Source organism: Carcharodon carcharias, chromosome 27, assembly GCF_017639515.1.
Source record: "Carcharodon carcharias isolate sCarCar2 chromosome 27, sCarCar2.pri, whole genome shotgun sequence".
In the NCBI taxonomy this organism is placed as follows: domain Eukaryota; kingdom Metazoa; phylum Chordata; class Chondrichthyes; order Lamniformes; family Lamnidae; genus Carcharodon; species Carcharodon carcharias.
Genome location: NC_054493.1, coordinates 19,696,861 through 19,722,578, shown reverse-complemented (window position 1 = coordinate 19,722,578; position 25,718 = coordinate 19,696,861). Strand labels below are relative to the sequence as shown.

Here is a 25,718-nt window from a genome sequence, read left to right as displayed (position 1 = left end):
TTTTAGGACAGAGCTGAGGAGAGTTTTTTTCTCTGAGGGTTGTGTAACTTTGGAACTCTGACTCCGAAGGTGGTGGAGGTGGGGTCATTGAATATTTTTAAGGCAGAGGTAGATAGATTCTTGTTAGGCAAGGGAATCAAAGGTTATCAGAGGTAGACGTGAACGTGGAACTTGAAACACCAGATCAGCCATGATCTTATTGAATGGTGGAGCAGGCTCGATGGGCTGAATGGACTACTTCTGCTCTTATTTCGTATGTTTGTATACCAAGAAGAGGAATGAAATAAATTTCCAAATTAATGCTATGACTATGCTTTTGTTTCTCACCTTGACATTCATCAGTGATACCAGAAAAGAGATCCAATGCTCTGCCTATAATATCCGGGACCTCTGAGGACATTGCCTGGCTACTCTCAGTTAACTTTGCCTGCAAGAGAGCTCCTCAAACTCTGCTTCTTGTTCCCAGGAGATCAGAGTAAACTCTGCTGTGCCACTAAGCAAGGGAGACTGTATTCCTACACACAGGAGCACCTTAACATCAGCAACTGATCCCTGAATTCCCATCTTTCTCCATCCAGCCTCCAAACACACCAGTGAGTTCCGACTGGAGAGAGAGGGTTTAAATGCTTAGACTGTGACAGGAGCTTTAAAAACCCACATTCACTGATGGTTCACCAGTACTCCAGTTCTACTCCATTCATCTGCTCTCAGTGCGGGAAGAGGTTTAGGTAATTGTCCATCCTGCTGCAACACCAGTGAGTTCACACCAGGGACAGGTCATTCACCTGCCCCATGTGTGGGGGTGGATTCACTGATTCATTCAACCTGTTGACAGACCAAAAACAGAATTACCTGGAAAAACTCAGCAGGTCTGGCAGCATCGGCGGAGAAGAAAAGAGTTGACGTTTCGAGTCCTCATGACCCTTCGACAGTTTTATCTCTGTTGACAGACCAGCGGGTTCACACTGATGGAGGGTCTTGTAAATGTCTGGATTGCAGGAAATGTTATAAAAGTTCTATTGAGCTGATGTGCCATCAACTTGTTCCATTGACGAGAGATAGTTCAGGTGCTCTCACTGGGTTCAGGTGACCATGTAAACTTAGTGTCCACCAGCGCACCCACACTGGGGGCAGACTGTTCACCTGGTCCGTGTATGGGAAGAGATTCACCCAATCATCTTACCTGCTGACACACCAGTGAGTTCACAAGTAACTCACTGGGTTCGATACTTATGGGGACCCTGTTAATCACATCCAGGACTGAACCATGTTCATTCTGACAGTTGGGGTTTGCTTCTGTTGATGTTAATAATCCCTGTACCTGGATTGGAGTTTAATATTATGGATAAATGTCAAATAAGTCAGCTACATTTGAAACGCATTGTTGTCGATTTCTGTCTTTCCATTCTGAGTGTTTAACATCACCTGGCTGAAGCTCAGAAAGGACAATCTGTGGGGGGGATCATACGGCAGGAACAGAACTTCAGCATGGACACAGTCCTGCAGGGACACACTTCAGGAGAAAAACAGCACTTTGTTCTCTCTCATCTCTCTCAACTGACAGCAAAGTCCCCATGAGGATTAAACCTGAAATGTGTAAGGAATGGATCCCAGCCACGCCCATCCATGATTCAGAGATCCTAGATATAGAACAGAAGGTTTCTTTATAACTGTGTTTAGAGTCTGGAAGACTGGAAACGTACTGTCAGAAATTGTTGTAGAACTGTGATCTGTTTCTGACTGAAAGTGAATCGGCAGGTTTAAGTTGAATACATAAATTGGTAATCAGGGTTTCACAATGGCTCAATGCAGGTTCCAGCCCTTCAGGTCCACGATTTGTTACCAAACTTGCTGCTCCCTTGGTCCTTCAGCCTCTGAGTTACCTTCCTGTTGGTGTCCACAACAATCAATCATTTCTCGCCAATATTACACTGTCAAATGGAGTGCAGGGGCTGGGAGGAAGAAAAAAAATTGAGAGCATGAACCTGAGTTGGGGAATAAAATTAGATAAACATGATAAAATTTTTTAAAGAAAACCATTTAAAATGCATAAGAATAATTATTGCTATTAATATATTTTTTGCACATAATGGGTAACAAGTGGGAGTAGATAATATTCAGTGCTTTCTCCCATTTAATACGTGATCTTTCCCTCTCTTGATTGTTTAAATGACCAACCCGATAACTCGGAAAGCCAAGGGTGGGTGAATACGACCGACTCTATCAAAAGGTCACCAAAGCACTTGCTCTGGAGGGCTCCGACCTCTACGCGGAGCATGCGCGGTGCGCTGCAGGAAACTGAGCGCTGTCTCTAATAGCGAAAAATTAAAAGCTAATGAGGACTTCAAATGGCGGGGCTTTTACCCAGCATTCCCCGCGGTGGAAAACGTCCCCTATCCACCCTGCAGGCGATCTTAACGCATGCGCAGTGCCGACCAGTGTTCCGAACACGCGCAGCGTGAGTAATGACGCTGGGGCGAAGCTTGTTTGTCATTCGGCAGCCCGTAAGAAGAGGGTGCGGGGAACCGGCGGGTGGGCGTTTTTTGTATACCGCAAACTCCCATTAAAAACCTGCAGCTCCCGCGTCTGCACCTCCGGGGCTTTTACCCGGGAGGAGGTCGAGGTTAACTGCCGCCATCTTGTTCCAGCGGGCACCAGGACGCATGCGCGGATATCACGGTGACGCGACAGGAAGTGGGCGGGACTTCAGTGTCTCAGTGACCAGGAGAGAAAATGATTGGCTCATTGATTTTATTCTCATTGTTAACAAGGAGGAGAGGGGAGGTGGATGGCTGGAGAACTAAAACCAAACAGAGGAAAGAGAGGGAGAAAACTGGGAGGGGAAGAACGTAACGGTGGAGCTGGTGTGATGGGTTTGGATTTCAGTACAGGGGGGAGCGAGAGTGTGGGATGGGAATTTACAGCTTTGGTGCAACAAGTGAGGAAGAAAATGTTCCATATAAACCAGAATTATATGTCCTGTACTTATAGTGATGACTTTTGTCAATTTCTTTCACAGGGTACTAAAAGGGAAGACTTACAGACGGGAAACTCAAATCAAATTCACATCAAGATCTGACAGAGTCGCTATTTATGTCAGGACATGAACGTGATCAGCCTTTGAATGTAAAAGGAGAAATGTTTGCCTGTTCTATTTCTGATAAAAGATTTTAACTTCAGTGTGACTACCTCCTTCCGTGCTGTGATCTTCGTTTGATTCTATTCCCTTACAAAGCATCGAGGCACACACACGCCCAAGTGAGAGTGCTCCAGTGCACTCGCCGTGGAAAGAGCTTTAACCAGTTACATGGCCTGAAAGAATATTGCACCCATTCACACATTCCGTGTGTGGATAAGGCTTCAACTGATCATTTAACCTGAAGAGACACAGGGACAGTGGCACCATGGAGAAACTGTGGAAATGTGAGGACTGTGGTAAAGGATTCAATTATCCATCCCAGCTGGAATACCATCGCCACAGACACACTGAGGCTGAAACTGTGGAGAAACCATGTAAATGTGAGGAGTATGGTAAAGGATTCAGGTATCCATCTGTCCTGGAAATCCACCGACGCACTCACACTGGAGAGAGGCCATGGAAATGTAAGGAATGTGGGAAGGGATTCAATTATCCATCCCTGCTGGAATACCATCAACATAGTCACACGGGGACCAGCAGCATGGAGAAACCGTGGAAATGTGAGGATTGTGGGAAAGGATTCAATTTCCCTCGCCTGTTGGAAATTCATCGAGGCAGTCACACTGGGGAGAAGCCATTCACCTTTTCCGTGTGTGGGAAGGGATTTACTAAGTCAACCAACCTGCTGAGACACCCGCGAAATCACACTGAGGAGAAGCCGAAAGAATATTGCTGCACTTACTGTGGAAAGAGCTTCGGGCAGTTATCCAACCTCACCGCATACCAGCAAGTTCACACTGGGGAGAGGCCGTTCATCTGCTCCAACTGTTGGAAGAGATTTACTCAGTCCACCAGCCTCATGTTACACCACCGAATTCACACTGAGGAGAAGCCATTCAGCTGCACTTATTGTGGAAAGAGGTTCATGCAGTCTTCCGAACTCACTGCACACCAATGAGTTCACACTGGGGAGAGACTTTTTACCTGCTCTGTGTGTGGGAAGGGATTCACTCATTCATCTGGCCTTTGGTCACACCAGGGAATTCACACTGAGGAGAAGCCATTCAACTGCACTTCCTGTGGAACGAGGTTCAGGCATTCTTCTGCCCTCACTGCACACCAGCAAATTCACACTGGGGAGAGACCTTTTACCTGCTCTGTGTGTGGGAAGGGATTCACTCAGTCACAGCACCTGCAGTCACAAGTGACTGCATGTGTATTCTGCTGTTGTTGCTGCTGTTAATCAAAGCCAAGACTGATGACCTGACTATGTTTGGTTTGTTTCTGCTGATGTTCACAAAGCATAAAACTGATTTTCGGAGCTGCAGTTTTAAAAGCACCATCAGTAATCTTTCCTCTTAACCACACACTCTCAACAGGAACTCAATTACAATAAAATTATGAACTTTTACTTCAATCCTAAATTGATCTTTGGGACAAATTCTACAATTCAACTTCTGCAAAGTTCCACTGAATAACATCTCCAATTAGAAAGTGCTGATTAATCCTTGCTGACAATTCTTACTGACTTGCAAATTACACTCAGTGACACCTCCATAATGAAATTAAATTATCAAGTAACATAAACAAAACAGTAACATCTTCCAGACACATCAATAAAAGAGGAAGTCTGTGATGTGAATTGGACTATTAAAGGACTAGACAGGATAATACCACAGGTAATGAAAGAGTGATGGCAAGAATATTCAATCATTGTTTTGCCTTGTTTCCCAGAGAGAGTGAACAGGGAAACATAACATTGAATGATGCAGTGAGTAATGAGATAAGTGCATTTAAATTCAAGAAAGGATGTGTTTAATGAACTAATAAAACTCAAAGGAGAGAAAGTGGTCTGGATGGATTGAATCCACATATTTTAAACAAATGTAGGGAAGAGATAGTACTGCTGATAATTCATTCACCGAAGGTGTAGTGCCACAGGACTGGAGGATAGCGAATGTAATTCCTAGATTTGAGGAGGAGGACAGAACATGTCCAGGTAAAGATGGACCAGTTAGCTTAACATCAATGATAGGAAACATAATAGAATCCCCACTATAGGAGAGAGTAGAAGAACATCTAAAAATGAGAAATTATAACAATGAATAGTCAGAATTGGTTTTAATTGGGAAAATTTTGCCTGACCAACCATATTGAATGTTTTTATGAGGTAACAGGGAGAGTAATGCAGTAGATGCAATTGATCTGGATTTTCAAATGGTCTTCAGTAATATGCCCCATAATAGACTAATGAATAAGGACAGAGATTGTGGTGTCAGGGGACACATGGCAGAATGCACTGCTAGCTGGCTTCAAGACGGAAAGCCGAGAGTGGGAGTAAAGAGCAGTTATTCAGAGTGACAGAAAGTGTGAAGCTGTGTTCCACAAGGATCAGTGCTGGGACCACTGCTGTTCACAATTTACATTAACAATTTGGAATCAAATGCACAGTTTCTAAATTTGGGGATAACACCAAATTGGGGAGATAGTCAGTACTGAGGAGAATTGGAACAAGTTACAGGAGGACATTAATAAACTGCAGAATGGACAAATAATTGATGGACAGGATGCAGAGAGAATGTTTTCTCTTGTGGGGAGGAACATAACTAGAGGCCATCAATATGAGATAGTCACCAGGAAATCCATAGGGAATTCAGAAGAAACTTCTCCACTTAAAAGTGCTAAGAATGTGAAATGTGCAACCACAGGGATTGGTTGAAGTGATTATTGTAGATGTTTTTATGGGGGGCTCGATGAGTATATGAGGGAGAAGGAAATATTGGATTACAGTGATTGATTTCGAAGTGGAAAGGTGGGAGGAGGTTCGAGTGAACATAAATGTCAGCATGGACTGGTTGGGGCGAATGACATGTCTCTGTTTGTATATCCTGTGTAAAGCTGATCCTATATGAAGCTTCAACTGATTGTCCAACCTGGAGAGACATAATGACACACGCAACAGGGAGAAACTGTGGAAATGTGGGGCCTGGGAGAAGGGATTCAGTTCTCCATCCCAGCTGGAAACTCATCGGTGCAGTCACATGGGGAGAGGCCGTTCACCTGCACCGTGTGTGGGAAAGGATTCACTGAATCATCCAGCTTCCAGAAACACCAGCGAGTTCACATTGGGGTGAAACTGTAAAACTTATTATATGCCTGGAAAGAGATTCAGTCAGATATCCAGTCGCCAGAAACACAGATGAGTTCGCACCAGGGGAATGTCATTCATCAGCTCCACATGGGGGAAAGGATCCACGTGCATCCAGCCACTGTCCATCGAGTCGTTCACTCTGATAAGAGACCTTTTAATTGTTCTCACTGTGTGAAGAGCTTTTAAAGCTCTAAACATCTGTACCACCTCACTCCCACTGGAGATAAACCATTCACTGCACTGAGTGTGGGAAGGGATTCACTCAGTCATTTAACCTTCTGACAACCCAGTGAGTTCACATCTGACTGCATTGGTTGGATTCTATTGTTTTCCTGGCCTCTCTCTGAGCCTGAACCAAACTATTCATCACTCAGTATCAGTTGCACCCTGAGCTGATTTTCTGACCCATATCCGCTCCATCACCAAGGCCGCCTACTTCCACCTCTGTGACATCTCCCGTCTCTTCTGCTTCAGCCAATTTGCTGCTGAAACCCCCATTCCTGCCTTTTCTCCCTCTAGACCCAACTATTCCAAAGTTCTCCTAACGTTCCTCTCATATTCCACCTGCTGGAAATGCACTGCTGCCTATATCTAACTCAAAGTTAGTGCCATTCACCCATTACCCCTGTACTCACTGATCTACATTGGTTCCTGGTCTGGCAATGCATCAATTTTACAATCCACAGATTGTTTTTCAAATCTCTCCATGGTCTCACCTCTGCCTCTCTCTGTAACCACCTCCAGCCCAACATCCCTCTGAGATCTTCCCACTCCTCCAATTCTGGACTCTTATGCATCCCCAATTTTCATCATTCCACCAGTGCTGTATGTGCATTCAGCTGCCTGGGTGCAAAGCTCTGGATTTCCTCCTTAACCATCTCCACCTTTCTAACTTTCTCTTCTCTCCTTTAAGGGGCTCCTTAAAACCTACCTCTTTGACCCAGTGTTTTTCCACCTGTCCTAATACCTCCTTTTGTGTCTTGGTATTGAGGTTTGGTTGATAACACTCCTGTGAAGCCCCTTGGGATGTTTAGCTGTTAAAGGTGCTATATAAATACAAGTTGTTATTGCTGCTGATTTTAATAATCTCTATCTAACTGGGCTGGAGTTTAAAATTCTGGATATCATGTCATTAATCAGTTTTGTTTCACATGCTGTGATGAATTTCTGATTTCCCTTTGATAAGAGGAGACTAATTGATGTCCTGTTACTGATTATTCAGTTTGTTGTGATTTTCTCCTTTTTTACTCCAGATTATTTCAGTTCTCAAACCTTCATGACACCCTGGTCCACTCCTCCATCACCCCCTACTCCTCAACCCCCTCCTATGGAACCTCCCCATGCAAACACCTGCCCCTTCACTTCCTCTCTCCTCACCATCCAAGGGCCCAAACACTCCTTTCAAGTGAAGCAGCAATTCACTTGCATTCCCCCCAACTTAGTCTACTGCATTCGTTGCTCCCAATGTGGCTTCCTCTACATTGGAGAGACCAAACGCAGACTAGGTGACCACTTTGCAGAACACCTGCGGTCTGTCCGCAAGAATGACCCAAACCTCCCTGTCGCTTGCCATTTTAACACTCCATCCTGCTCTCTTGCCCACATCAGTCCTTGGCTTGCTGCATTGTTCCAGTGAAGCTCAATGCAAACTGGAGGAACAGCAACTCATCTTCCGACTAGGCACTTTACAGCCTTCCGGACTGAATATTGAGTTCAACAATTTTAGATCTTGAACTCCATCCCCACCCCCTTTCCGTTTCTTCCCCCTCCTTTTTGTTTTTTCCAATAATTTATATAGATTTTTCTTTTCCCACCTATTTCCATTATTTTTAAATGTATTCCACCCATTGTTTATTTCACCCCACCCCCACTAGAGCTACCTAGCTTGTCCTGCTCTCCACTCTTAATTAGCACATTCTTTTAGATAATATCACCACCTTCAACACCTCTTTGTTCTTTTGTCTGTGACATCTTTTGGTTATCTCCTCCTATCACTGCTTGCTTGTCTCAACAAACTCCCCCTTCTCCCCCCCCCAACCTTAAACCAGCATATATTTCACCCCTTTCCTATTTTTACTTAGTTCTGTTGAAGGGTCACGAGGGTGCGAAATGTCAACTTTGCTCTTCTCCGCCGATGCTGCCAGACCTGCTGAGTTTTTCCAGGTATTTCTGTTTTTGCGTCAGTTACAAGCCCCAGCGCCCAAAACCTGACACTGAATTTCCTTTCCCACGACACTGTGTTTATTCCCTCCAATAATCCCTACTGTCTGTCCTGAATGTTGTAAATGATGAAGATGAACAACATCTGCAGAACCTGGAGGTCTTGTACCCAGCAGTCCTATCAGTGGAGGACGTCCCCTATCCACACCACAGGGGACTAGTGCGCATGTGCGGTTCGTAGCTCCGTTTGAAGCATGCGCAACGCCGCACAATTTCCAGAGCATGCGCAGTGTGGGTGTTGACGATGCTAGGCTGCTTGTTTGTTCCTCTCTGCATCCGGTAAGTTTATTGGCTGTTGAAAAGGAATCGATCGATGCAATGGACAGGTGGGATGCTTCATAAGCACTCAGCGTAGATCGTGAACCCCGAACATGGAGCCAGCACTCCCGCTGGGGGCCCCAGCTGTGTGCCTTCCCCCGATCAGAGACCCGGGTTAACAGCCGCCATCTTTATAGGAGGCAGTGTGCGGCAGGGCGCATGCGCACCAATCCTAGGCCGTGGAGCCAGTCCGAGCGAGTAGGGCTAAGATCCGCCCCCTCGTTCACTCTGATTGGTTGGAGGACCAGCCGCCCTTCTCAGTCCTCCAGCCCCGCCCTCACGTCCCCTTGGTCCAGACGGAGGACAACCCACAGATGCTGTTAGATCTGTTGAGATTTCCCAACATTTTCTGCTTTTGCAATAAATGATTTGGGCTCAAATCAATGAGGACTTAGATCTCTGGGAAGGAGAAACACCTGCCAGAGGCCGCAAACACCCAATAAGAAGCTGCAGCACCCGAATTTGCCTGTCCGGGGCTTTTTGCTTCATACGCAGCCACCTTGGCGAAGCAACATAGGATGGGCGGGGCTTCAGGGACTAGGGGAGAAAATTGATTAATGGGCAGCTGCAGAGTTTCTTTATGGAGGCTGCAAACCCGGATTAAAAACACAAAGGCGGAATAATAAATCAGAAATAGAGTTTGTTGTGAAATCAGTGGGTTATTATAAAACAGAAGATCTGGGTTACAGTCAAACACAACAACAACTTCTATTTATATAGTGCCTTCACACTCATATGTCATCCCAGCGGGCTTCACAGGTAAATTATAAAACAGAATGTGACATCCTGACACATAAGGAGTTATAGGGTGGATGACCAAAAGCCAGTGCAAAGTGGCAGGTTTTAAGGGGTGTCTTAAAGGAGGAAGGTGAGGTAAAGAGACAGAGAGATGTGGGAATCGAATCCCAGAGCTTGGGGCTGAGGGAACTGAAGGGACGGCCACCAGTGGTGGAGTATTTATAATACGGAATGTACAAGAGGCCAGAGTAGGAGCAGCACAGATATCTCAGAGCGTTGTGGGACAGGAGGAGATTGTGGAGGTAGTGAGGGACGAGGCCATGGAGGGATTTGGAAACAAGGATGGGGATTTTGAAATCAAGACGTTGCTTATCTGGGAGCCAATACACATCAGGGAGCAAAGGGCTGGTAGGGGAACAGGACTTGCTGCGATTTAAGACACAGACACCAGACTTTGGGATGGCTTCAAGCTTATGGAGGGTAGAATATGAGAGATAAGATATTGTTATCTCTAACTGTACCAATTTGTTTAAAAGACACCGAGTTATCCAAACACTTTATTTGGATTTCAGGACAGGGAGGAGGAAGAGTATGTGGGATGGGGATTTGCCAGTTTTGGGGGAACAAGAGAGGAAAAATGTTCCAGAGAAACTGGAATTGTCTGTTTTAAGTTTCTATCCTGTTCTTACAATGATGACTTTTGTAAAATACTTTCACAGAAAATTGGAAGGGGAGGATTTGCTGACAGAAAACTCAGATCAAAGACACATCAAGATCTGACAGGGTCACTTGATTCATCAGGCCTTTGAATGTGGATGGAGAAATGTTTGTCTGTTCTGTCTGTGTGACATCAGTGTGACTGGAAAAGCACGAGACACAGACACACACCTGAGTGAGAGTGTTCCAGTCCACTGACTGTGGAAAGAGCTTTAACCAGTTACACAACCTGAAAAAAAAACAAATCACACTATTCACTGCAGGGAGAAACTGCACACGTGTTCTGTGTGGACGAGGTGAATCCTGATCATTCACACTGAAGAGAGGCTGTTCAGCTGTACTTCCTGTTGAATACTGATCATCAAATCTGGAGAGGCACAGAGACACTTGCACCATGCAGAAACCGTGGAAATGTGAGGACTGTGGGAAAGGATTCAGTTACCCATCCCAGCTGGAAAAACATCAGCGCATTCACACTGGGGAGAGACCGTTCACCTGCTCCAAGTGTGGGAAGGCGTTCACTCAGTCAGCCTACTTGCTGACACACCAACGATTTCACACTGGGGAGATATTGTTCACCTGCTCTGAATGTGGGAAGGGATTCACTCAGTCATCTGACCTGCTGACACACCAGCGGATTCACACTGGAGAGCGGTTGTTCACATGCTCCGAGTGTGGGAAGGGATTCACTCTGTCATTCCACCTGCGAACGCACCAGCGGATTCACACCGGGGAGAGGCCATTCACCTGTTCTGAGTGTGGGAAGGGATTCACTCAGTCATCCCACCTGCGAACACACCAGCGAGTTCACACTGGGGAGAGGCCATTCACCTGCCCTGTATGTGGGAAAGGGTTCACTAGATCCTCTGACTTGCTGAAGCACCAGCAAATTCACACTGAAGAGAGGCCGTTCAGCTGTACTTCCTGTGGAAAGAGATTCAGGTCTTCATCCCAACTCACTGTACACCAGCGAGTTCACACTGGGGAGAGGCCGTTCACCTGCTCCGAGTGTGGGAAGGGATTCACTCAGTCATCCCACCTGCTGAAACACAAGCGAGTTCACAAGTGGCAGCAGGAGTTGGATTCTGCTGTCATTGCTGCTGTTAATCACATCCAGGACTGAATCATGTTCATTCTGACAGTTGGGGTTTGTTTCTGCTGATGTTAATAATCCCTGTTACTGGGCTAGAGTTTAATATTCTGGATCTGTAGCTGATTCTGTTCTTGGGCCTACAGTGTCCCTTGAATCGCCGTCTCTAATTTTTCAGGAGCTGTCATCAGAAATTAGTTTCCAACAAGATTCTGAACTTTTACTTCAATCCAGAATTGAACTTTGGTACGAATTCTACAATTCAGTGTCTGAGATGTTCCACTGATCAACATCTCCAATTAGAAAGTGCTGATTAATCTTGCTGACAATTCTTACTGACGTGCATTTCTCACAGTGACACCTCCATTATCCAGCAGAAAGAAGGGGAATGGGAATTGGTGGAGAATTGAGAGTTCCCAAATGTTTCCCCTCACACCCAGTACAGAAATCCTCTCAGCACGAGAATGGAGACAAGTTCAATCCATGGACTGTAAGAAGTCATGTCCAATAGCCTTATAAAATGTTGAGAGATTTATTGTATATCACCAAAACATTTCACTCTCTCTCTCTTATGAAGAAAGCCTCTATAGCAGCTTGCTGGCTGACAAGCACAGGACAGGCCTGTTATCTCTGCCAAGGACATGTCTCTAGCACAGGCCCTGAAGCAAGACATTTCTAACCCTGATACGATTGGATCTCATGACCCATACATAAACGTACTGTCTCTGTAAAGGTTAAAACAGGCAGTGAATTCCAGACTCCTACCACCTGCTGAGTGAAAAAAATTTTCCTCAACTCTGCTCTTAGCCTCCCACCTCTTAGCTTAAAGCTATGCCCCCTGGTTATTGACCCCTCTACTAATGGAAAAAGCTCCTTTATTTCCACCCTACCCATGTCCCTCATAATCTTATACACCTCTATCAGGTCCCCTCTCAACCTTCGCTGCTCCAAGGAAAACAACCCCAGCCTATCCAATCTTTCCTCATAACTCAGACCGTCCAGCCCAGGCAGCATCCTGGTAAATCTCCTCTGCACCCTCTCCAGTGCAATCATATTCTTCCTATAATGTGGTGACCAGAACTGCATGCAGTACTCCAGTTGTGGTCTAACCAGCATTTTATACAGTTCCAGCATAAGCTCCCTGCTCTTGTATTCTACACCTCGGCTAATAAAGGCAAGTATGCCTTCTTAACCACCTTATCTACCTGCCTTGCTACCTTCAGGTATCTATGGATATGCACACCAAGGTCCCTCTGATCTTCAGTACTTTCCAGGGTCTGACCATTCCTAACAAGGTAATCCCTTGCCTTGTTAGCCCTCCTCAACTGCATTGCCTCACAGTTTTCTGTGTTGAATTCCATTTGCCACTGCTCTGCCCACCTGACCAGTCCATTGATAGCCTCCTGCAGTTTATGGCTATCCTCCTCACTATTTACCACCCTACCAATTTTCATGTCATCTGCAAACTTCTTGATTGTACCCCGTATGTTTAAATCCAAATCATTTGTGTACACCACAACTGGGTGATGGGGATTATGAGTATATCCTCAACAGGATTTCTAAAGAGGGTCAGAAAGGACAAATTAAGGTGAAGAAGGTCCAGAATCAGTTAGAAAATATCCACAAGGTGGATGCAGGTAAACTAGAGAGCTGGAGAATCTTTAAAGTCCGTGCATGAACTTTTATTTGAACCAGATGTATTTGCCACATGCCAATAATTTACAATTGTGTGAGATGATCAGTAGGTGGGGAGGATGATTCTAAGTCGGTAGTTGTCACATTTAGTGGAAAAGTTTTTACATTTACTCTTGGTGGTTGCTCAATGGTTTGTGTTGCTGATTCTGATCGTGCTGGTACCTTTCGTATGTCATCTACTGTTTATCATCAAGAAATTAGGAAAACCAGCTCATAGCTTAGAAATAGTGAGGTTAATCAGAAATCAGTTGTGAGAAGTCAATAAGGATTTTCCTTTCTCAAGCTGGGGAGATCGGTAAGAAATCACTGTCTAATAACCTCATAAAAGCTGCAGAAATCCATTGAATATTATTGGAACAGCTCCTTCTCTCTCCCTTTCTTATCAAGAAAGCTTCCTGGGTTGACAAACACAGGTCAGGCCTGTTTCTCTGCCAAGGACATGTCTCTAGGACAGAACCTGAAACAAGGCAAACGTGATCTCGTGACCCATATGGAAACCAACTTCTCGAGTAAAGGGTGAACAGGATGTCCCAGCAAGTGATGAGCCACAAAATGACTTCATGGGCTTCTGATGGAAATGGGTGGGATTACCTCAAATTTCTGTCCCTTGCTAATGGACAATTGAGTAAGTGACTGACATTAGGTCCCCAGAAATAAGGTACATAAACAGGCTGTCAAGAGGGAAAATCAGTCCAGACAGAAAAGAGTTTCTCAAAGTGATCCACACTGGCCTCAGCCTAATAGTTCGCCCAGCTCAAGAAGACTGAAAAAAGACGAAACTGCCACATCCATCCGTGCAGGTCAGCTTCACCGTCTGTTTGTCTGTTCCGGGAGCAGTAAACCATTCCGAGGAGACTGCCACCTCCAGCCACGGAGATCAGCATCCCCCTGAGCTGGGGCCAGTAAAACCATTCCGAGGAGACTGTCACTTCCAGCCATGGAGATCAGCATCCCCCTGTTCCGGGAGCAGTAAACCATTCACACCTGTAGTGGCTCGTATGTCTTCTCCGCCTGTTTAGCTTATGCATCATATCTAAACTGCTGCTTCTTAATAAAATGTTTTAAAATCACCTTGGACTTGGACTCCTTTTTTTGTAATCTGAGAGTCCCGGTCTAAAATCTTTCAAATGTCTGTGAGAGTAACTGAAATGTAAGAGAACTATAACCTACAGGACTATGGACTGAGAGCTGGAAAGTGGGATTAGATTGGATAGCTCATTTTTGGCTGGTACAGACATGATGGGCTGAATGGCCTCCTGTGTGCTGTAAACCTCTATGATTCTGTGGTGACAAGTCATCCTCATTTTTATCCAAGGCAGACCTCAGCCCAGTCATTTGATACAAGTGTATTTTAAAGAATTAAATTAGTGTATTAAAGTAAAAGGATTTGGGTGGGGACAATTGGAAGCAAGGAAGAAATAATCCTTAGTGTGAATTATCCACAGGCTGGACACAGGTGAAAGGAAAACTGGCTAATCTTTTAACTCCATTCATGTCTGTTTCTTTACTTGTATTTTCTTATATGGGTAAAATAGGTCTGGGTGGGTAGATTTTAGCTTGACATGACCATTGTTATATTGCATCCATTGTAACAACTAACAAGGTCAAGGAAGCCTTTTTGATATTGACACTTGGCTAATGAAACCATTTCATATTCTGTGTTAACCACCTGTTAATCAAATACTGCATTAAGGTAATAATCAGTCATGAAAAAAATGATCATACAAGTCATAAGCCTTGATTGAGTTATAATTACAGAATCAATAATCACATGAGAAAGACTGGGTTTTGATTTAAAACTTGTTAAGTTCAATTATTGTGAGAAAGTGCACTTTCAAACAAACTGTTCTAACTATGAAACCTTCTGGATCCCTGATAAAGAGCCTTGGGAAAAATCACATTGTAACCTTAAGAGACTGGCCCAGTGAATACCAAAATTGTTTAAAATCAGATTAATAGACTTTGTGAAACAAATCCATTGTATTCTCACCTGAGATACTGACAAGACTTTAGAGACAGTTTGTCCCAGTGGGCTGGTGGAAGGGAGGGAAGCAGCAGAAGCAGCTGATTGGATTGTTTCAATCTTCAATTGAAGAAGCTCCATGAGCTCCTCACGCTTGTTGCTAGAGATAAGGATGGAGGGGAGAGGGAGAGAACTTCAACTGGAACTAATGTGTTAGAGACAGTAAAAAGATTCAAAACATTGTATTTAACACAAAGCTGATTTATTTGACTTTTATCCAGAATAGTAACACCTATAACTGGGCTGGAGTTTATTAACATCAGCAGAAACAGACCCCAAATAACATGGCTCAGCCCAGTAATTAAGAGTAAAATCCCATCACTTTATTGTGAACTCGCTGGTGTGTCAACAAGTTGACAGATTGAGTGAATCCTTTCCCACACTCGGAGCAGGTGAACGGCCTCTCTCCAGTATGAATTCGCTGGTGTGTCTGCAGGTTGGCAGACTGAGTGAATCCCTTCCCACACTCGGAGCAGGTGAACGGCCTCTCCCCAGTGTGAACTCGCAGGTGTCTCAGCAGGGCAGATGACTGAGTGAATCGCCCCCCACACACGGAGCAGGTGAACGGTCTCTCCCTGTTATGGACATGCTGGTGTATCGTGAGGTCCGCTGAACACCTGAAAGCAGTCTCTAAGTCAGAGCATCTGAACAGTCTCTTATCAGCGTGAACTCTCTGGTGCGTCATCAGGTGGGATAACTGAGTGCATCCCTTCCCACACTCGGAGCAGGTGAACGGCCTCTCCCCAGCGTGAACTCGCTGGTGGTTCAGCAGGTTGGATGACTGAGTGAATCCCTTCCCACACTCGGAGCAGGTGAACGGCCTCTCCCCAGTGTGACTGCGTCGATGAGTTTCCAGCTTTGATGGGGAAATGAATCTTTTCCCACAATCCCCACATTTCCACGGTTTCTCCCCATCGTGACTGTATTTATGTTCTGACAGGCCAGATGATTGGTTGAAGCCTCGTCCACACACGGAACACGTGTACGGTTTCTCCCCACTGTGAACGGTGCTTTTTCCTTCCATGGTCAAAATCCGATGATATTTGATATTCAGGTTACGATAAACTGGGCAGCTCCGTCAGAACCTGATGTGATGTTTGGTTTGAGTTTCTTGTTTACAAATCCTCTCCTAATACCCTAAGATATTGATTTAAAACAGAAAGAAGGGAGTGAGAGATAACCCACAAAACCACAAAGGCAGGTTGTGAAATTGAGCTGAATGAATCTGTTAATTTGTGGAGCTGGCACTAGGAAAAAGTGACCATGAAAGCTGGTTTGGATTGTTGTAAAAATCCAATTGGTTCACTAATGTCCTTCAAGGAAGCGAACCTGCCACCCAATCTGGAACTACATAAGACTCTGGCCTCTGTGGAAGGAGTGACAAAGTGGTGGGACTTGAAGGGGAGGGATTTTATATATCTACAACATCACAAGAGCTTTGGCAGAATCTCCCAGACCCTCAACCTCCACCACCTAGAAGGACCAGGTTAGCAGGTGTATGTGAACACCATCGCCTCCAAGTCACAAACCATCCTGACTTGTCTGACATCCAGTACTGGATGAAAAGACATTTCCTCCATTTAAATATTGGAAGACTGAAGCCATTGTTTTCAGTCCCCACTCCAAACTCCACTACCTAGTCACCGACTCCATCCCTCTCCCTGGCAAATGTCTGAGACTGAAACAGACTGTTCACAATCATGGTGAAATAAGCTTCCAACCACATACCCACATTATCACCAAAACCGCCTATCACCTCAGTAATAAAAACAAAAATTGTTGGACATACTCAGCAGGTCAGGCATTATCTGTGGAGAGAACGAGAGTTAAAGTTTCAGGTTGTGATGACTCTTCCTCAGAACAGAGGAAAGATAGAAATGAGTCAGTGAAAGGGGGATTGTGGGGGAAAAACAAAAGGGAAGGTCTGTGATCGGGTGGATCCACCTCAGTAACATCGTCTGGCTTTGCCTCTGCCTCAGCTCAACCATTTCTGAAACTTTCATCCATTCCTTTGTTCCCTCTAGACATGACTATACCGACACTTTCCTATCCGGCCTCCCACATTCAACCTCCATAAACCTGAGATCATTCAAAACTTCACTGTCTGTAACACAGAATTGTTACAGCACAGAAAGAGGCCATTCAACATGTCCTGTCTGTACCAGTTCTCCAAATGAGCAATTCACGTCGTGCCATTCCCCCACCTTCTCCCCATAACCCTGCACATTCTTCTTTTTCAGATAAAAATCCAATTTCCGCTTGAATGCTTCAATTGAAGCTGTCTCCATCACACTCTCAGGCAGCTCATTTGAGATCTTAGTCACTCACTGTGTGAAAAAGTTTCTCCTTGTGTCTCCATTGATTCTTTTTTCAATTATCTTTAAGCTCGATTCTTCCACCAATGAGGACAGTTTGTCCCTATCTACTCTGTCCTGACCCCTCATGATTTTGAACACCTCTAAATCAAATCTAAATAAATCTTACTCACACTGTCTCTTCCCTCCATCAGCACTCTGCTCATACACAGGCTCCCGGTGAAGCAACACCTCAATTTTCAAATTCACATCCTTAGTTACAAATCCCTCCATGGTCTCTTTCTCTCTACTCCCAGTCACTCAGATGTTCAAAATCTCATCCCATAAATAAAACAAACAAACCTTATTCCTTCCGCATTCAAATGCCGATGATATTCAGGTCCTGAGGAATCGAGTGACCCTGTCAAATTTTTATGAGATTCTTGATTTGAGTTTCTGACCGTAAATCCTCCCATTCTAATTTCTTGTAAAAGAAATTTACCAGATCTATATCATAAGAGGCAAACATTCCTCTCGGTTTGAGTTTGCTGTGTCTAAATCCTCCTCTTCTAACGCCCTGTAAAATGAGTTTCCAAAATCCATCCCTGTCAGCCCAGGAAAGAAATTCACAACATTCTCTCCTCCTGCTACCTAGACCAGGATGACCACGCATGCGCCCTGCTGCACATTGCCCCCTATAAAGATGGCGGCCGTTACCTCGGGCCTGGCAAAGGAAGAAATCCAGACTTTCTCGGCCTGTTCTCTGCAAACGCAAGACCGGTACCTTGTTATTTTGGGTCTGCGACCTGCACTGTGTCGTTATGAAGCCTCCCTGCCCACTCTGCTGGCTCCATTCCTCCTCACACACCCACTAATCCTGTTGTTTACTCCATTCGACATTCTCTCACCCACTCTAAACAGCTTCAGTCACAGACCAACACTGCGCATGCTCGTGAAAGACACACCAATGCGCATGCTCGATGCATGTTCCGAAATGCGCATGCGCAGTGAGGTCTGGTAATTTGGATAGGGCACCTTCTGTCCCGCAATGAATGCTGAATGACCACACCGCCAACGTAGAACAGAAACCTATGTCCTGTAATCAGAATACCGATGTGCCGTAGGGCCAAGATATAAAATTCTAGAATAAATTGAAGCAGCGACCAAATTGCTCTGGCATTCACCATAATTCTCTCCTGGATGTAATGAACAGCAGAACAAACCCCTACAGTTAGACCAGAACTCAGTGGAGTCTCAGAAGATGGGGTGAGCTAGTGACTCTTTTACCCCCATATATGGAACATTTAAACCGTGTCTTGCCAGTAGTAATGCTCTGATTGTGGATCTGCTTTGAACTTTTAAAGTGAGAGTGTTAACAGGTGGGAAAACCAAATAAACCCCTTTGCACACGTGAAGTATTTGAATGGGCTCGCACTGGTGAGACTGTGTTGCTGTATCTGTAAATGGGATGATAGAATGAATCCCTTTCTAAATCCAGGCGGTGAATGATCTGTTTACAGTATGAGTTTACCTACACATTTTCAGCTTAGGCATGCATCTGAAACCCTTTTGGGAATTGGTTCCACATTCTTGGCACTAATCAGTTAAAGAAAAGCAACATACTGCAGGTGCTGGATATCTGAAATAAAAGCAGAAAATGCTGGAATACTCAGCAGGCCCGTGGAGAGAGAAACATAGTTTTCATTTCGGGTCTGTAATCTTTCATCAGAGCTGCACTGCAGCTGAACTGTTAATTATGCCTCTCAATCCAATTATGCTGCCAGATGTGGCCAGGGAACTCAAAAAGAAAAAGAAAATATCCTTTCAGAAATAAAATCAGAGGAGAATGAAGTGTGAACTGTTCAACTGACCAGAGACAGTCAAGGGACCTTTCCCTTCTTTAAGTCGCTGGAACATTGACTCTGATGTTAACAGTGAAATTAACTGATCTGAGACATTGAAAGGATTCTCGTTACTGCACATCAGGAATTCAAATCTAATATCGATTTCAGGACAATCAGAATACTTGGTAACAAACAAAACACCGAAATGCTCGAAGGGAGATAGCACCAGTTGCAGGAGAGCTGATTCCTGGTGACATGGATGTATCTGCAGTGGGTGAGATCAGACGGTTTCCATGTATCCACAATGAATGTCCCAAACCTTATTTTGGAAAAGTGAAACTGATAGAGAACAAATCTCATTTGGGTAGTGGCAATTTGAAGATTTTATTCACTGACACCCCTTTTGGGATACCTTGCAGTTTGAGCTTATATCATTCTCTGTGGTGGAATTGGTCAGTATGTTTCCCTGCTAACTAAAAGGTTGGTGGTTCAACATGATTTAGGGATGCGCCTTATACTGTTTTCTCCCCATTAGCATTCATTGTCACAGAGTCCTGTGTTGTCAGTGGGTACTTCAGCTGCAAGATAATATTCGCATAATGTTGCCAGATCCACTGTTATCTGGTGAGTTCCAATTTGAACAGTTTTTTTTAAAGTTAACTTTTCTGTCAAATATAATGAGAAAAGATTTGGATCCACTAAGTATCTTCATCTAACCCATTAGAAATCTATCAAATTATTCGATTCAAACACATAGGTTATTCTAATATAAATGCAAAATACTGCAGATGCTGGAAATCTGAAACAAAAACAAAAATAGCTGGAAAAACTCAGCAGGTCTGACAGCATCTGTGGAGAGGAAGACAGAGTTAACATTTGGATTCTGTATGACTCTTCATCAGAACAGCAATTATTCTCTCTTCCTTAGCTCCATAGTGAGTGAGACAGGAACAAGCAGCAGGATTTTGCCCCACACTCTCCAATCACCTGCTGCCAGTAGAAAGCAGTGACTGCAGCTTCAGTCAGCGGGTCACTTCAGCAAGCAGTCTCTGCCCATCTCTGAGACACAAGATAATCCATCCCGGGCCAAATCTCCCAATACAAAGAACATAGGCTCGGGAAAATGCAGGTAGATTATATCCTGGTCATTAAACCTCCGAGCAGCATTTACAGAATACCCGAGTGAGTGAGTCACAAATAAAAGTCACCTTAACTTTCTGAATTTTATTGAAAATTTGACTGTTGTGAAGCTGAAAATGAACACCACGAGATTTGTGTTACCGAGTGACTTGTTTTCCACTGATTGTCCATCCGATTTGCAATTCAATTTGTGTTGGATATTGAAGCGAATCTGATTTCAAAATGAGGACACAAAGCAGGTAAATATTAAATCCAGAAACAAATTTCGATGCTTGGAAGGAGGTGTAGCTAAGAAGGGGAAGCTGTGAATGATTTTGTTATGATTAACTGGAAAGTGTTAAGTCTTTGGTCAATCATTGTGGCCGAATGGTTACATGGAGGGTTTTAAATTCCATTGAGATCTCCCCAGGTAGGTTCAAATCTTACCGACTGTGGTTCTCATTATTGCTGATTTCAACCAGATGCCTACAGAATTAACTGTCTGATCAATGGAAGAAAAAAAGAGACCCCAAAATCCTGTTTATCTCTGAAGAAGGGTCATACAGACTAGAAGCGTTATCTCTCTCCAAAGATGCTGCCAGACCTGTTGGACCTATCCAGAATATTCTGTTTTTATCTCATATTTCCAGCATCTGCATTAATTTGCTTTCATCCAAAAATTCTGATTTTTGGACTCTAAGGGAATGAAGGGCTATCAGGATTGGGTGGAAAATTGCTGTTGGGACTGGGGATCCGTCATAATCTTATTAAGTGATGGGGGAGGCTTGCGGGGCCTTATGATGTATTGCTGCTGATTTGCTTCTGTTCTATCTCAGTAGCAATAACAGTCAAGGCGATGGGAAGTAGCAGTCTGAGCTTGGTAGCATGGCCAAGAGGTCTAAAGCACTGTATTATGCTTCTAGTTTCAGAGCTCCCATTGATTGAAGAGGTACCAGCTCACAGTTAAAGCCGGTGTGTGCGGTGTTTCATTTTAACAGGAAGAACGAGGAGAGACAATACAAATATAAAATGATGTGGAGAAAAGGCAGGGTTGTCGAATTAGCTGAAATTCTCTTCCATAAGCGCGATGGGCGGAATGTCCTCCTCCTCTGCTGTCACCATCTGTAATTTTATACCAACGATATTACCCCATCCACAGGGCCAGTCGTTGTGGCCAAGTGGTTATGGCGATGGAGTCCAAATCCATTGGGGTTTCCCGCTTCTCATTATTCCTGGTTTTAACTGTGTCTACAGAGTTAATTATCGGCTAAATTGAATAGAATCCATCCAGAAACTCGGAAGTTTTCCTCTTTCTGTTCGTTCACGAAAACATTCACGAAACCTGCAGTTGGAACTGGAACAAAACTTGGTATCGTGCTTGCTTTCTGGGTGCTTGTCTCTCCTTAGAGAGAAACCTGTGCCCTCTGTCACTCTCGGTGTATATGTATGTGTGTGTTCCTCTGTATGTGTCAATGTGGTTCAGTTTCCCGAGGTGGTGAACACATTTTTATCATCACAAACTTGATTCACATTGGTTGTGCAGCTTCACATTAAAGTGTTACAGAGAAAAGTATCAGGATGAAAGGTGCAAGAGGATTTTGCAATGTTTTGGAAGGAGGTGCAGCTAAGAAGTGGAAGATGTGAATAATGTTATTGATGATTGAGAGGAATGCATTGCAACCTTGGGGCTTTTGTAGATCGATTACCTTCTAGACTTTGAAATTCAGAGCAAGCTGAAGAATCAGGTGGAAAGCAACAGTTGTCTCCATGTATGTTGGTATATGGAGCATTTCCATCACACATGCCTGGCTAGCTCCATCAGTAGAGCCTGGGTTCTGAGTTGTGGGTTCAAGCCCTGTGCTGGGCGATGTAATTTTCTAAAAAAACGTGCTGCTTTCAAAGAAGAAGACATTAACCTAATCATTGAGGCTCCCGTGAAACTTACAGGGCAGACATTCACCACTGAAAGCAATGGACAGATGTTAAATTCAAAGCAATTTCACGTTGCATCTCTTTCTGCTTATGTCCTTGCCTTGCCTCCAGCTCCCTCTGCCCTTCCAGCTTCCAGATCAATTAACTGCTTGATGCAGACACAGTCAATTCGTGGGACACAAGGCAATAGGTTTGCAGACAGCAAGGTAAAGAGACAGCAGGCCTGATTGTCCTGGTTCTCTTAGATACTGATTACAGGAATTTGCACAGTGCCAATTCTCCACAATCACACTCTCCTTCCAGTCTTGTGTACATTGTTCAGCTTTGAATTTTTTCATATTTTCACACTAGAATTCAATGTGAAGAAAGCAGAGCTGTGATAAGCTTGTATTGTTCAGCAGATGTACTGCAAGAAGGTACATAACAGGCTGATGATAACAGTGCTCTTTGGACGTGCTCTTTGAGCTCCAGTGAAGGATCAGCACCATTAGCGTGTTGTTCAATTAGTCTCATGACAAATCTCGTGCTGGAAGTGATAAGAAAACTCGCTGAACCCGTGTTTTGGTTTAAAAAGAGCTGAAAATAAGGTTCGAAATTGCATCTCTCTACAGTGAGTTATAAAATGGCAGAGTGACTGTGAAAGAAGCAACCGTGGTGTTGGGAAATATACAATTATAGAAAGTTACAGCATAGAAAGAGGCCATTTGGCCCTGTGTGCTGCCTTCAAAGAGCAGTTCTGATTGATTGGTTGTTCAGGAGTATTATTTCTGCTGGTCCAAATATTAGGCAGCAAAATTCGCCATTCTCCCACATATATTTTGCCTCGCATCTCGACAACGAGGTGAAATTGTCCCACAAGCTGCTCATCTGCAACTTTCAATTTCCAAAATCCTCCAACCTATTGGTCCGATGAAAGTGCCGAATCTGAGTCAGTGGACCACCAGAGAAACTACAAACAAGACTTGAAATTTGGCTAATGGAGGCTGCTTTTGATCAATCTCCTCTTTTATCTTTCTTGCTGATACTTTTCTCTGCAACATTTTAACATGACGTTGAACAACGTATGTGAATGAAGTTTGTGGCATTGAAAACACGTTCACCCCTCAGGGACCTGAACCACATTGACAATCACAGAGGAAAAGACACAGAGATATACACTGAGAGTGACAGAGGCCTAAGGAGACACACATGCCAAGAAAGCAAGGATGTCACTAACTTGGCTCAGTTATTGTTCCATTCCTGAAAGCAATTTTCCTGAATGTTGACAAATTACTGGAAATCAGAAAATACGGATGTATCTGGATGGGTTTTCTTCCATTTAAGTGATAATTAATTCGGTTAAAATCACAAATAGCGAAAACCCTCGTTTTCATATTTATAACAAACACAAATTATTGAACTTTCACTTAGTTAAATGAACAAGCTGAGATAATGCTCCTGCCAGGTTTCAAACTGCTGCTCTTTCACATGTGATGGGAATATAACTACACTCGCCCATGTAAACCCTGTGCTGTAAAGAGCCCAAAGGAGCTGCCTAGAATATTAAACGGTGATGTCATTCAGCAGCACTTTGGGTCTTTGTTTTGAAGAAATGGAATTCGGCTGTTCTCATTAGGAATGCTGGAGACAGACTGATCAACAATGTCATCATCAAATGGCACAGCGCAGTAAGAGGACCCATGGTATCTATGTCAGCTTTGTACAAACAGCTTTCTATTTAATCTCAATTTCCTTTTCTTTCTTCTTAACCGTGTTTTCTCGCTTTCAAGCCATTGCAAAATTTCCATTTGGAAACTCAGAGTTAAGAAAACCAATGTTGAAAGCTTCAGCTGGTTCCTCACCTGAGCAAATATGTCAGGGTTTATTGTCCGGGCACTGACGTTTGCGGTTCTTTACTTTAGTTGGAAGAACAAGGCAGTATAATTTGCAGGGTGACCTGGAATCAATTGAGCCGAATGCCCTCTTCCTCTGCTGTAACTATCCCATGAATTTAAATGAACAACAGTAATGCTGGTTGAAGGCTCGTCGTTGTGACTGAGTGATTAAAGGAAATCCATTGGGAATTTCCCCCTGCGCTGCTCCCTGTTCTTTCCTTTTGGTGCCTCCAGAATTAATTATTAGTTAAATGGAATCAAAACCTTCCAAACACTCCCGTGTGTTTTTCCTGCTCCATTTCCGCATTCCTTCATTTCCATTCATCTACAAGCATTCACCAAATGTCAAAATGAGCACCATGGGATTTGTATTTCACAGAGATTCGTTTTCCTGTATCCAAGGCAAATACTTATCCTCTATAAGATTCCATTCCCAGACCTAAATTATTTTAAACCAATTGGACAAAACTATGTATTTCAGCATGTGATGGAGCCAGGCCTTTGGATATCTGTAACAATCATTTATCTCTGTTCTATAACAGACTCGGTTGGCAGGTTGTAGAGGTTGTAATGAGAATGTAGATATCAGCTCAGGAATAATAAGGACATGCTGAATCAGAATAAGCGTCTTTTATAAATTCAGTATAAAATCAATTGTGTAAATAAGTAATGTTTAAGTCGAAAACAGTATAAAGTTCAACTCATCACTCCATTGGGTCAGGGAAACTTTGTTAATTCAGGCAAACTGTGCATGGATTCTGCAGAAACTCCTTCAGAAGCGAATTGGACAATTACTTAAAGTGGATAAGCATCAGGTTTATGAAAAAAGAGAAGTAAATTAAGACTAATTGGTTGTTCTACACAACAGGAGCTGGCATGGATAGGTTTACTGATTAGGATTCAGCACATTCACCGCTGTGGCCTGGATTTGGATAGATATGATGATCTAATGACATTCCAATATGTTGTGCCATTAGATGATGACATTGTTGATCAGTCTGTGTCCAGTGTTCCTAATGAGAACAGCCGAATTCCATTTCTTCAAAACAAAGTCCCAACTTGCTGCTGCAGAACTGCATTGTAATCAGGTGCGTTGGGCACAATGTAGCGAAGTGTTTTTGCAGTGTAGCGGTTGTCACATTCGCCTTACATGCGAAAAGTCCCCGGTTTAAACCAGGCTGAAACATTATCAAAGCTTTCTTATTTAAATGAGAGAAAGGTTGAATTGCTTCCATTTGTTGTGGAATATTAACTGAACACAGTATCTTGCAAGCATATTTTATTCGCTGTTCATCATTTCACAGAATAAACACTCAGCAAAGTGAACCATCTCTCAGCTCAACAGGTCGAGCACAAATACAGAGGTGAAGATAGGGAATGAGAAGAGGGCTGTGATAGGCTGCAAAGCACTGACTATAGAGATGTAGGCACAAGGCAAAATATAGGAGTAATAGGGGAGATTGTACTGTTTACACAGACACAAATATCCCCCAGATCTTGTTCCAAACCCCGTGTTAAATGAGAAGGAAACTTCTCGTTGAATCTTAGCTGCACCTGCTTCCAA

At 43.8% G+C, this 25,718-nt stretch overlaps 2 protein-coding genes across 2 annotated transcripts; one reads left to right on the top strand and one right to left on the bottom strand.

Moving 5' to 3' along the window:
* The first annotated feature begins 8,704 nt into the window (after window positions 1–8,704).
* LOC121270527 (zinc finger protein 239-like) lies at window positions 8,705–12,379 on the top strand. Its single transcript, XM_041175894.1, has 2 exons — window positions 8,705–8,789; window positions 10,286–12,379. The coding sequence occupies exon 2, from the start codon at window positions 10,678–10,680 to the stop codon at window positions 11,404–11,406; it is 729 nt and encodes a 242-aa protein (XP_041031828.1). The 5' UTR covers window positions 8,705–8,789; window positions 10,286–10,677; the 3' UTR covers window positions 11,407–12,379.
* A 3,163-nt stretch (window positions 12,380–15,542) lies between these two features.
* On the bottom strand, window positions 15,543–18,318 carry LOC121270529 (zinc finger protein 664-like; the record flags this gene model as incomplete). The annotated part of the gene is made up of 2 exons (XM_041175896.1): window positions 18,103–18,318; window positions 15,543–16,228 (listed from the first exon to the last, which is right to left on the bottom strand). A coding segment is annotated over exon 2 (573 nt), but the record flags the coding sequence as incomplete, so codon positions are not given.
* Window positions 18,319–25,718: the final 7,400 nt, after the last annotated feature.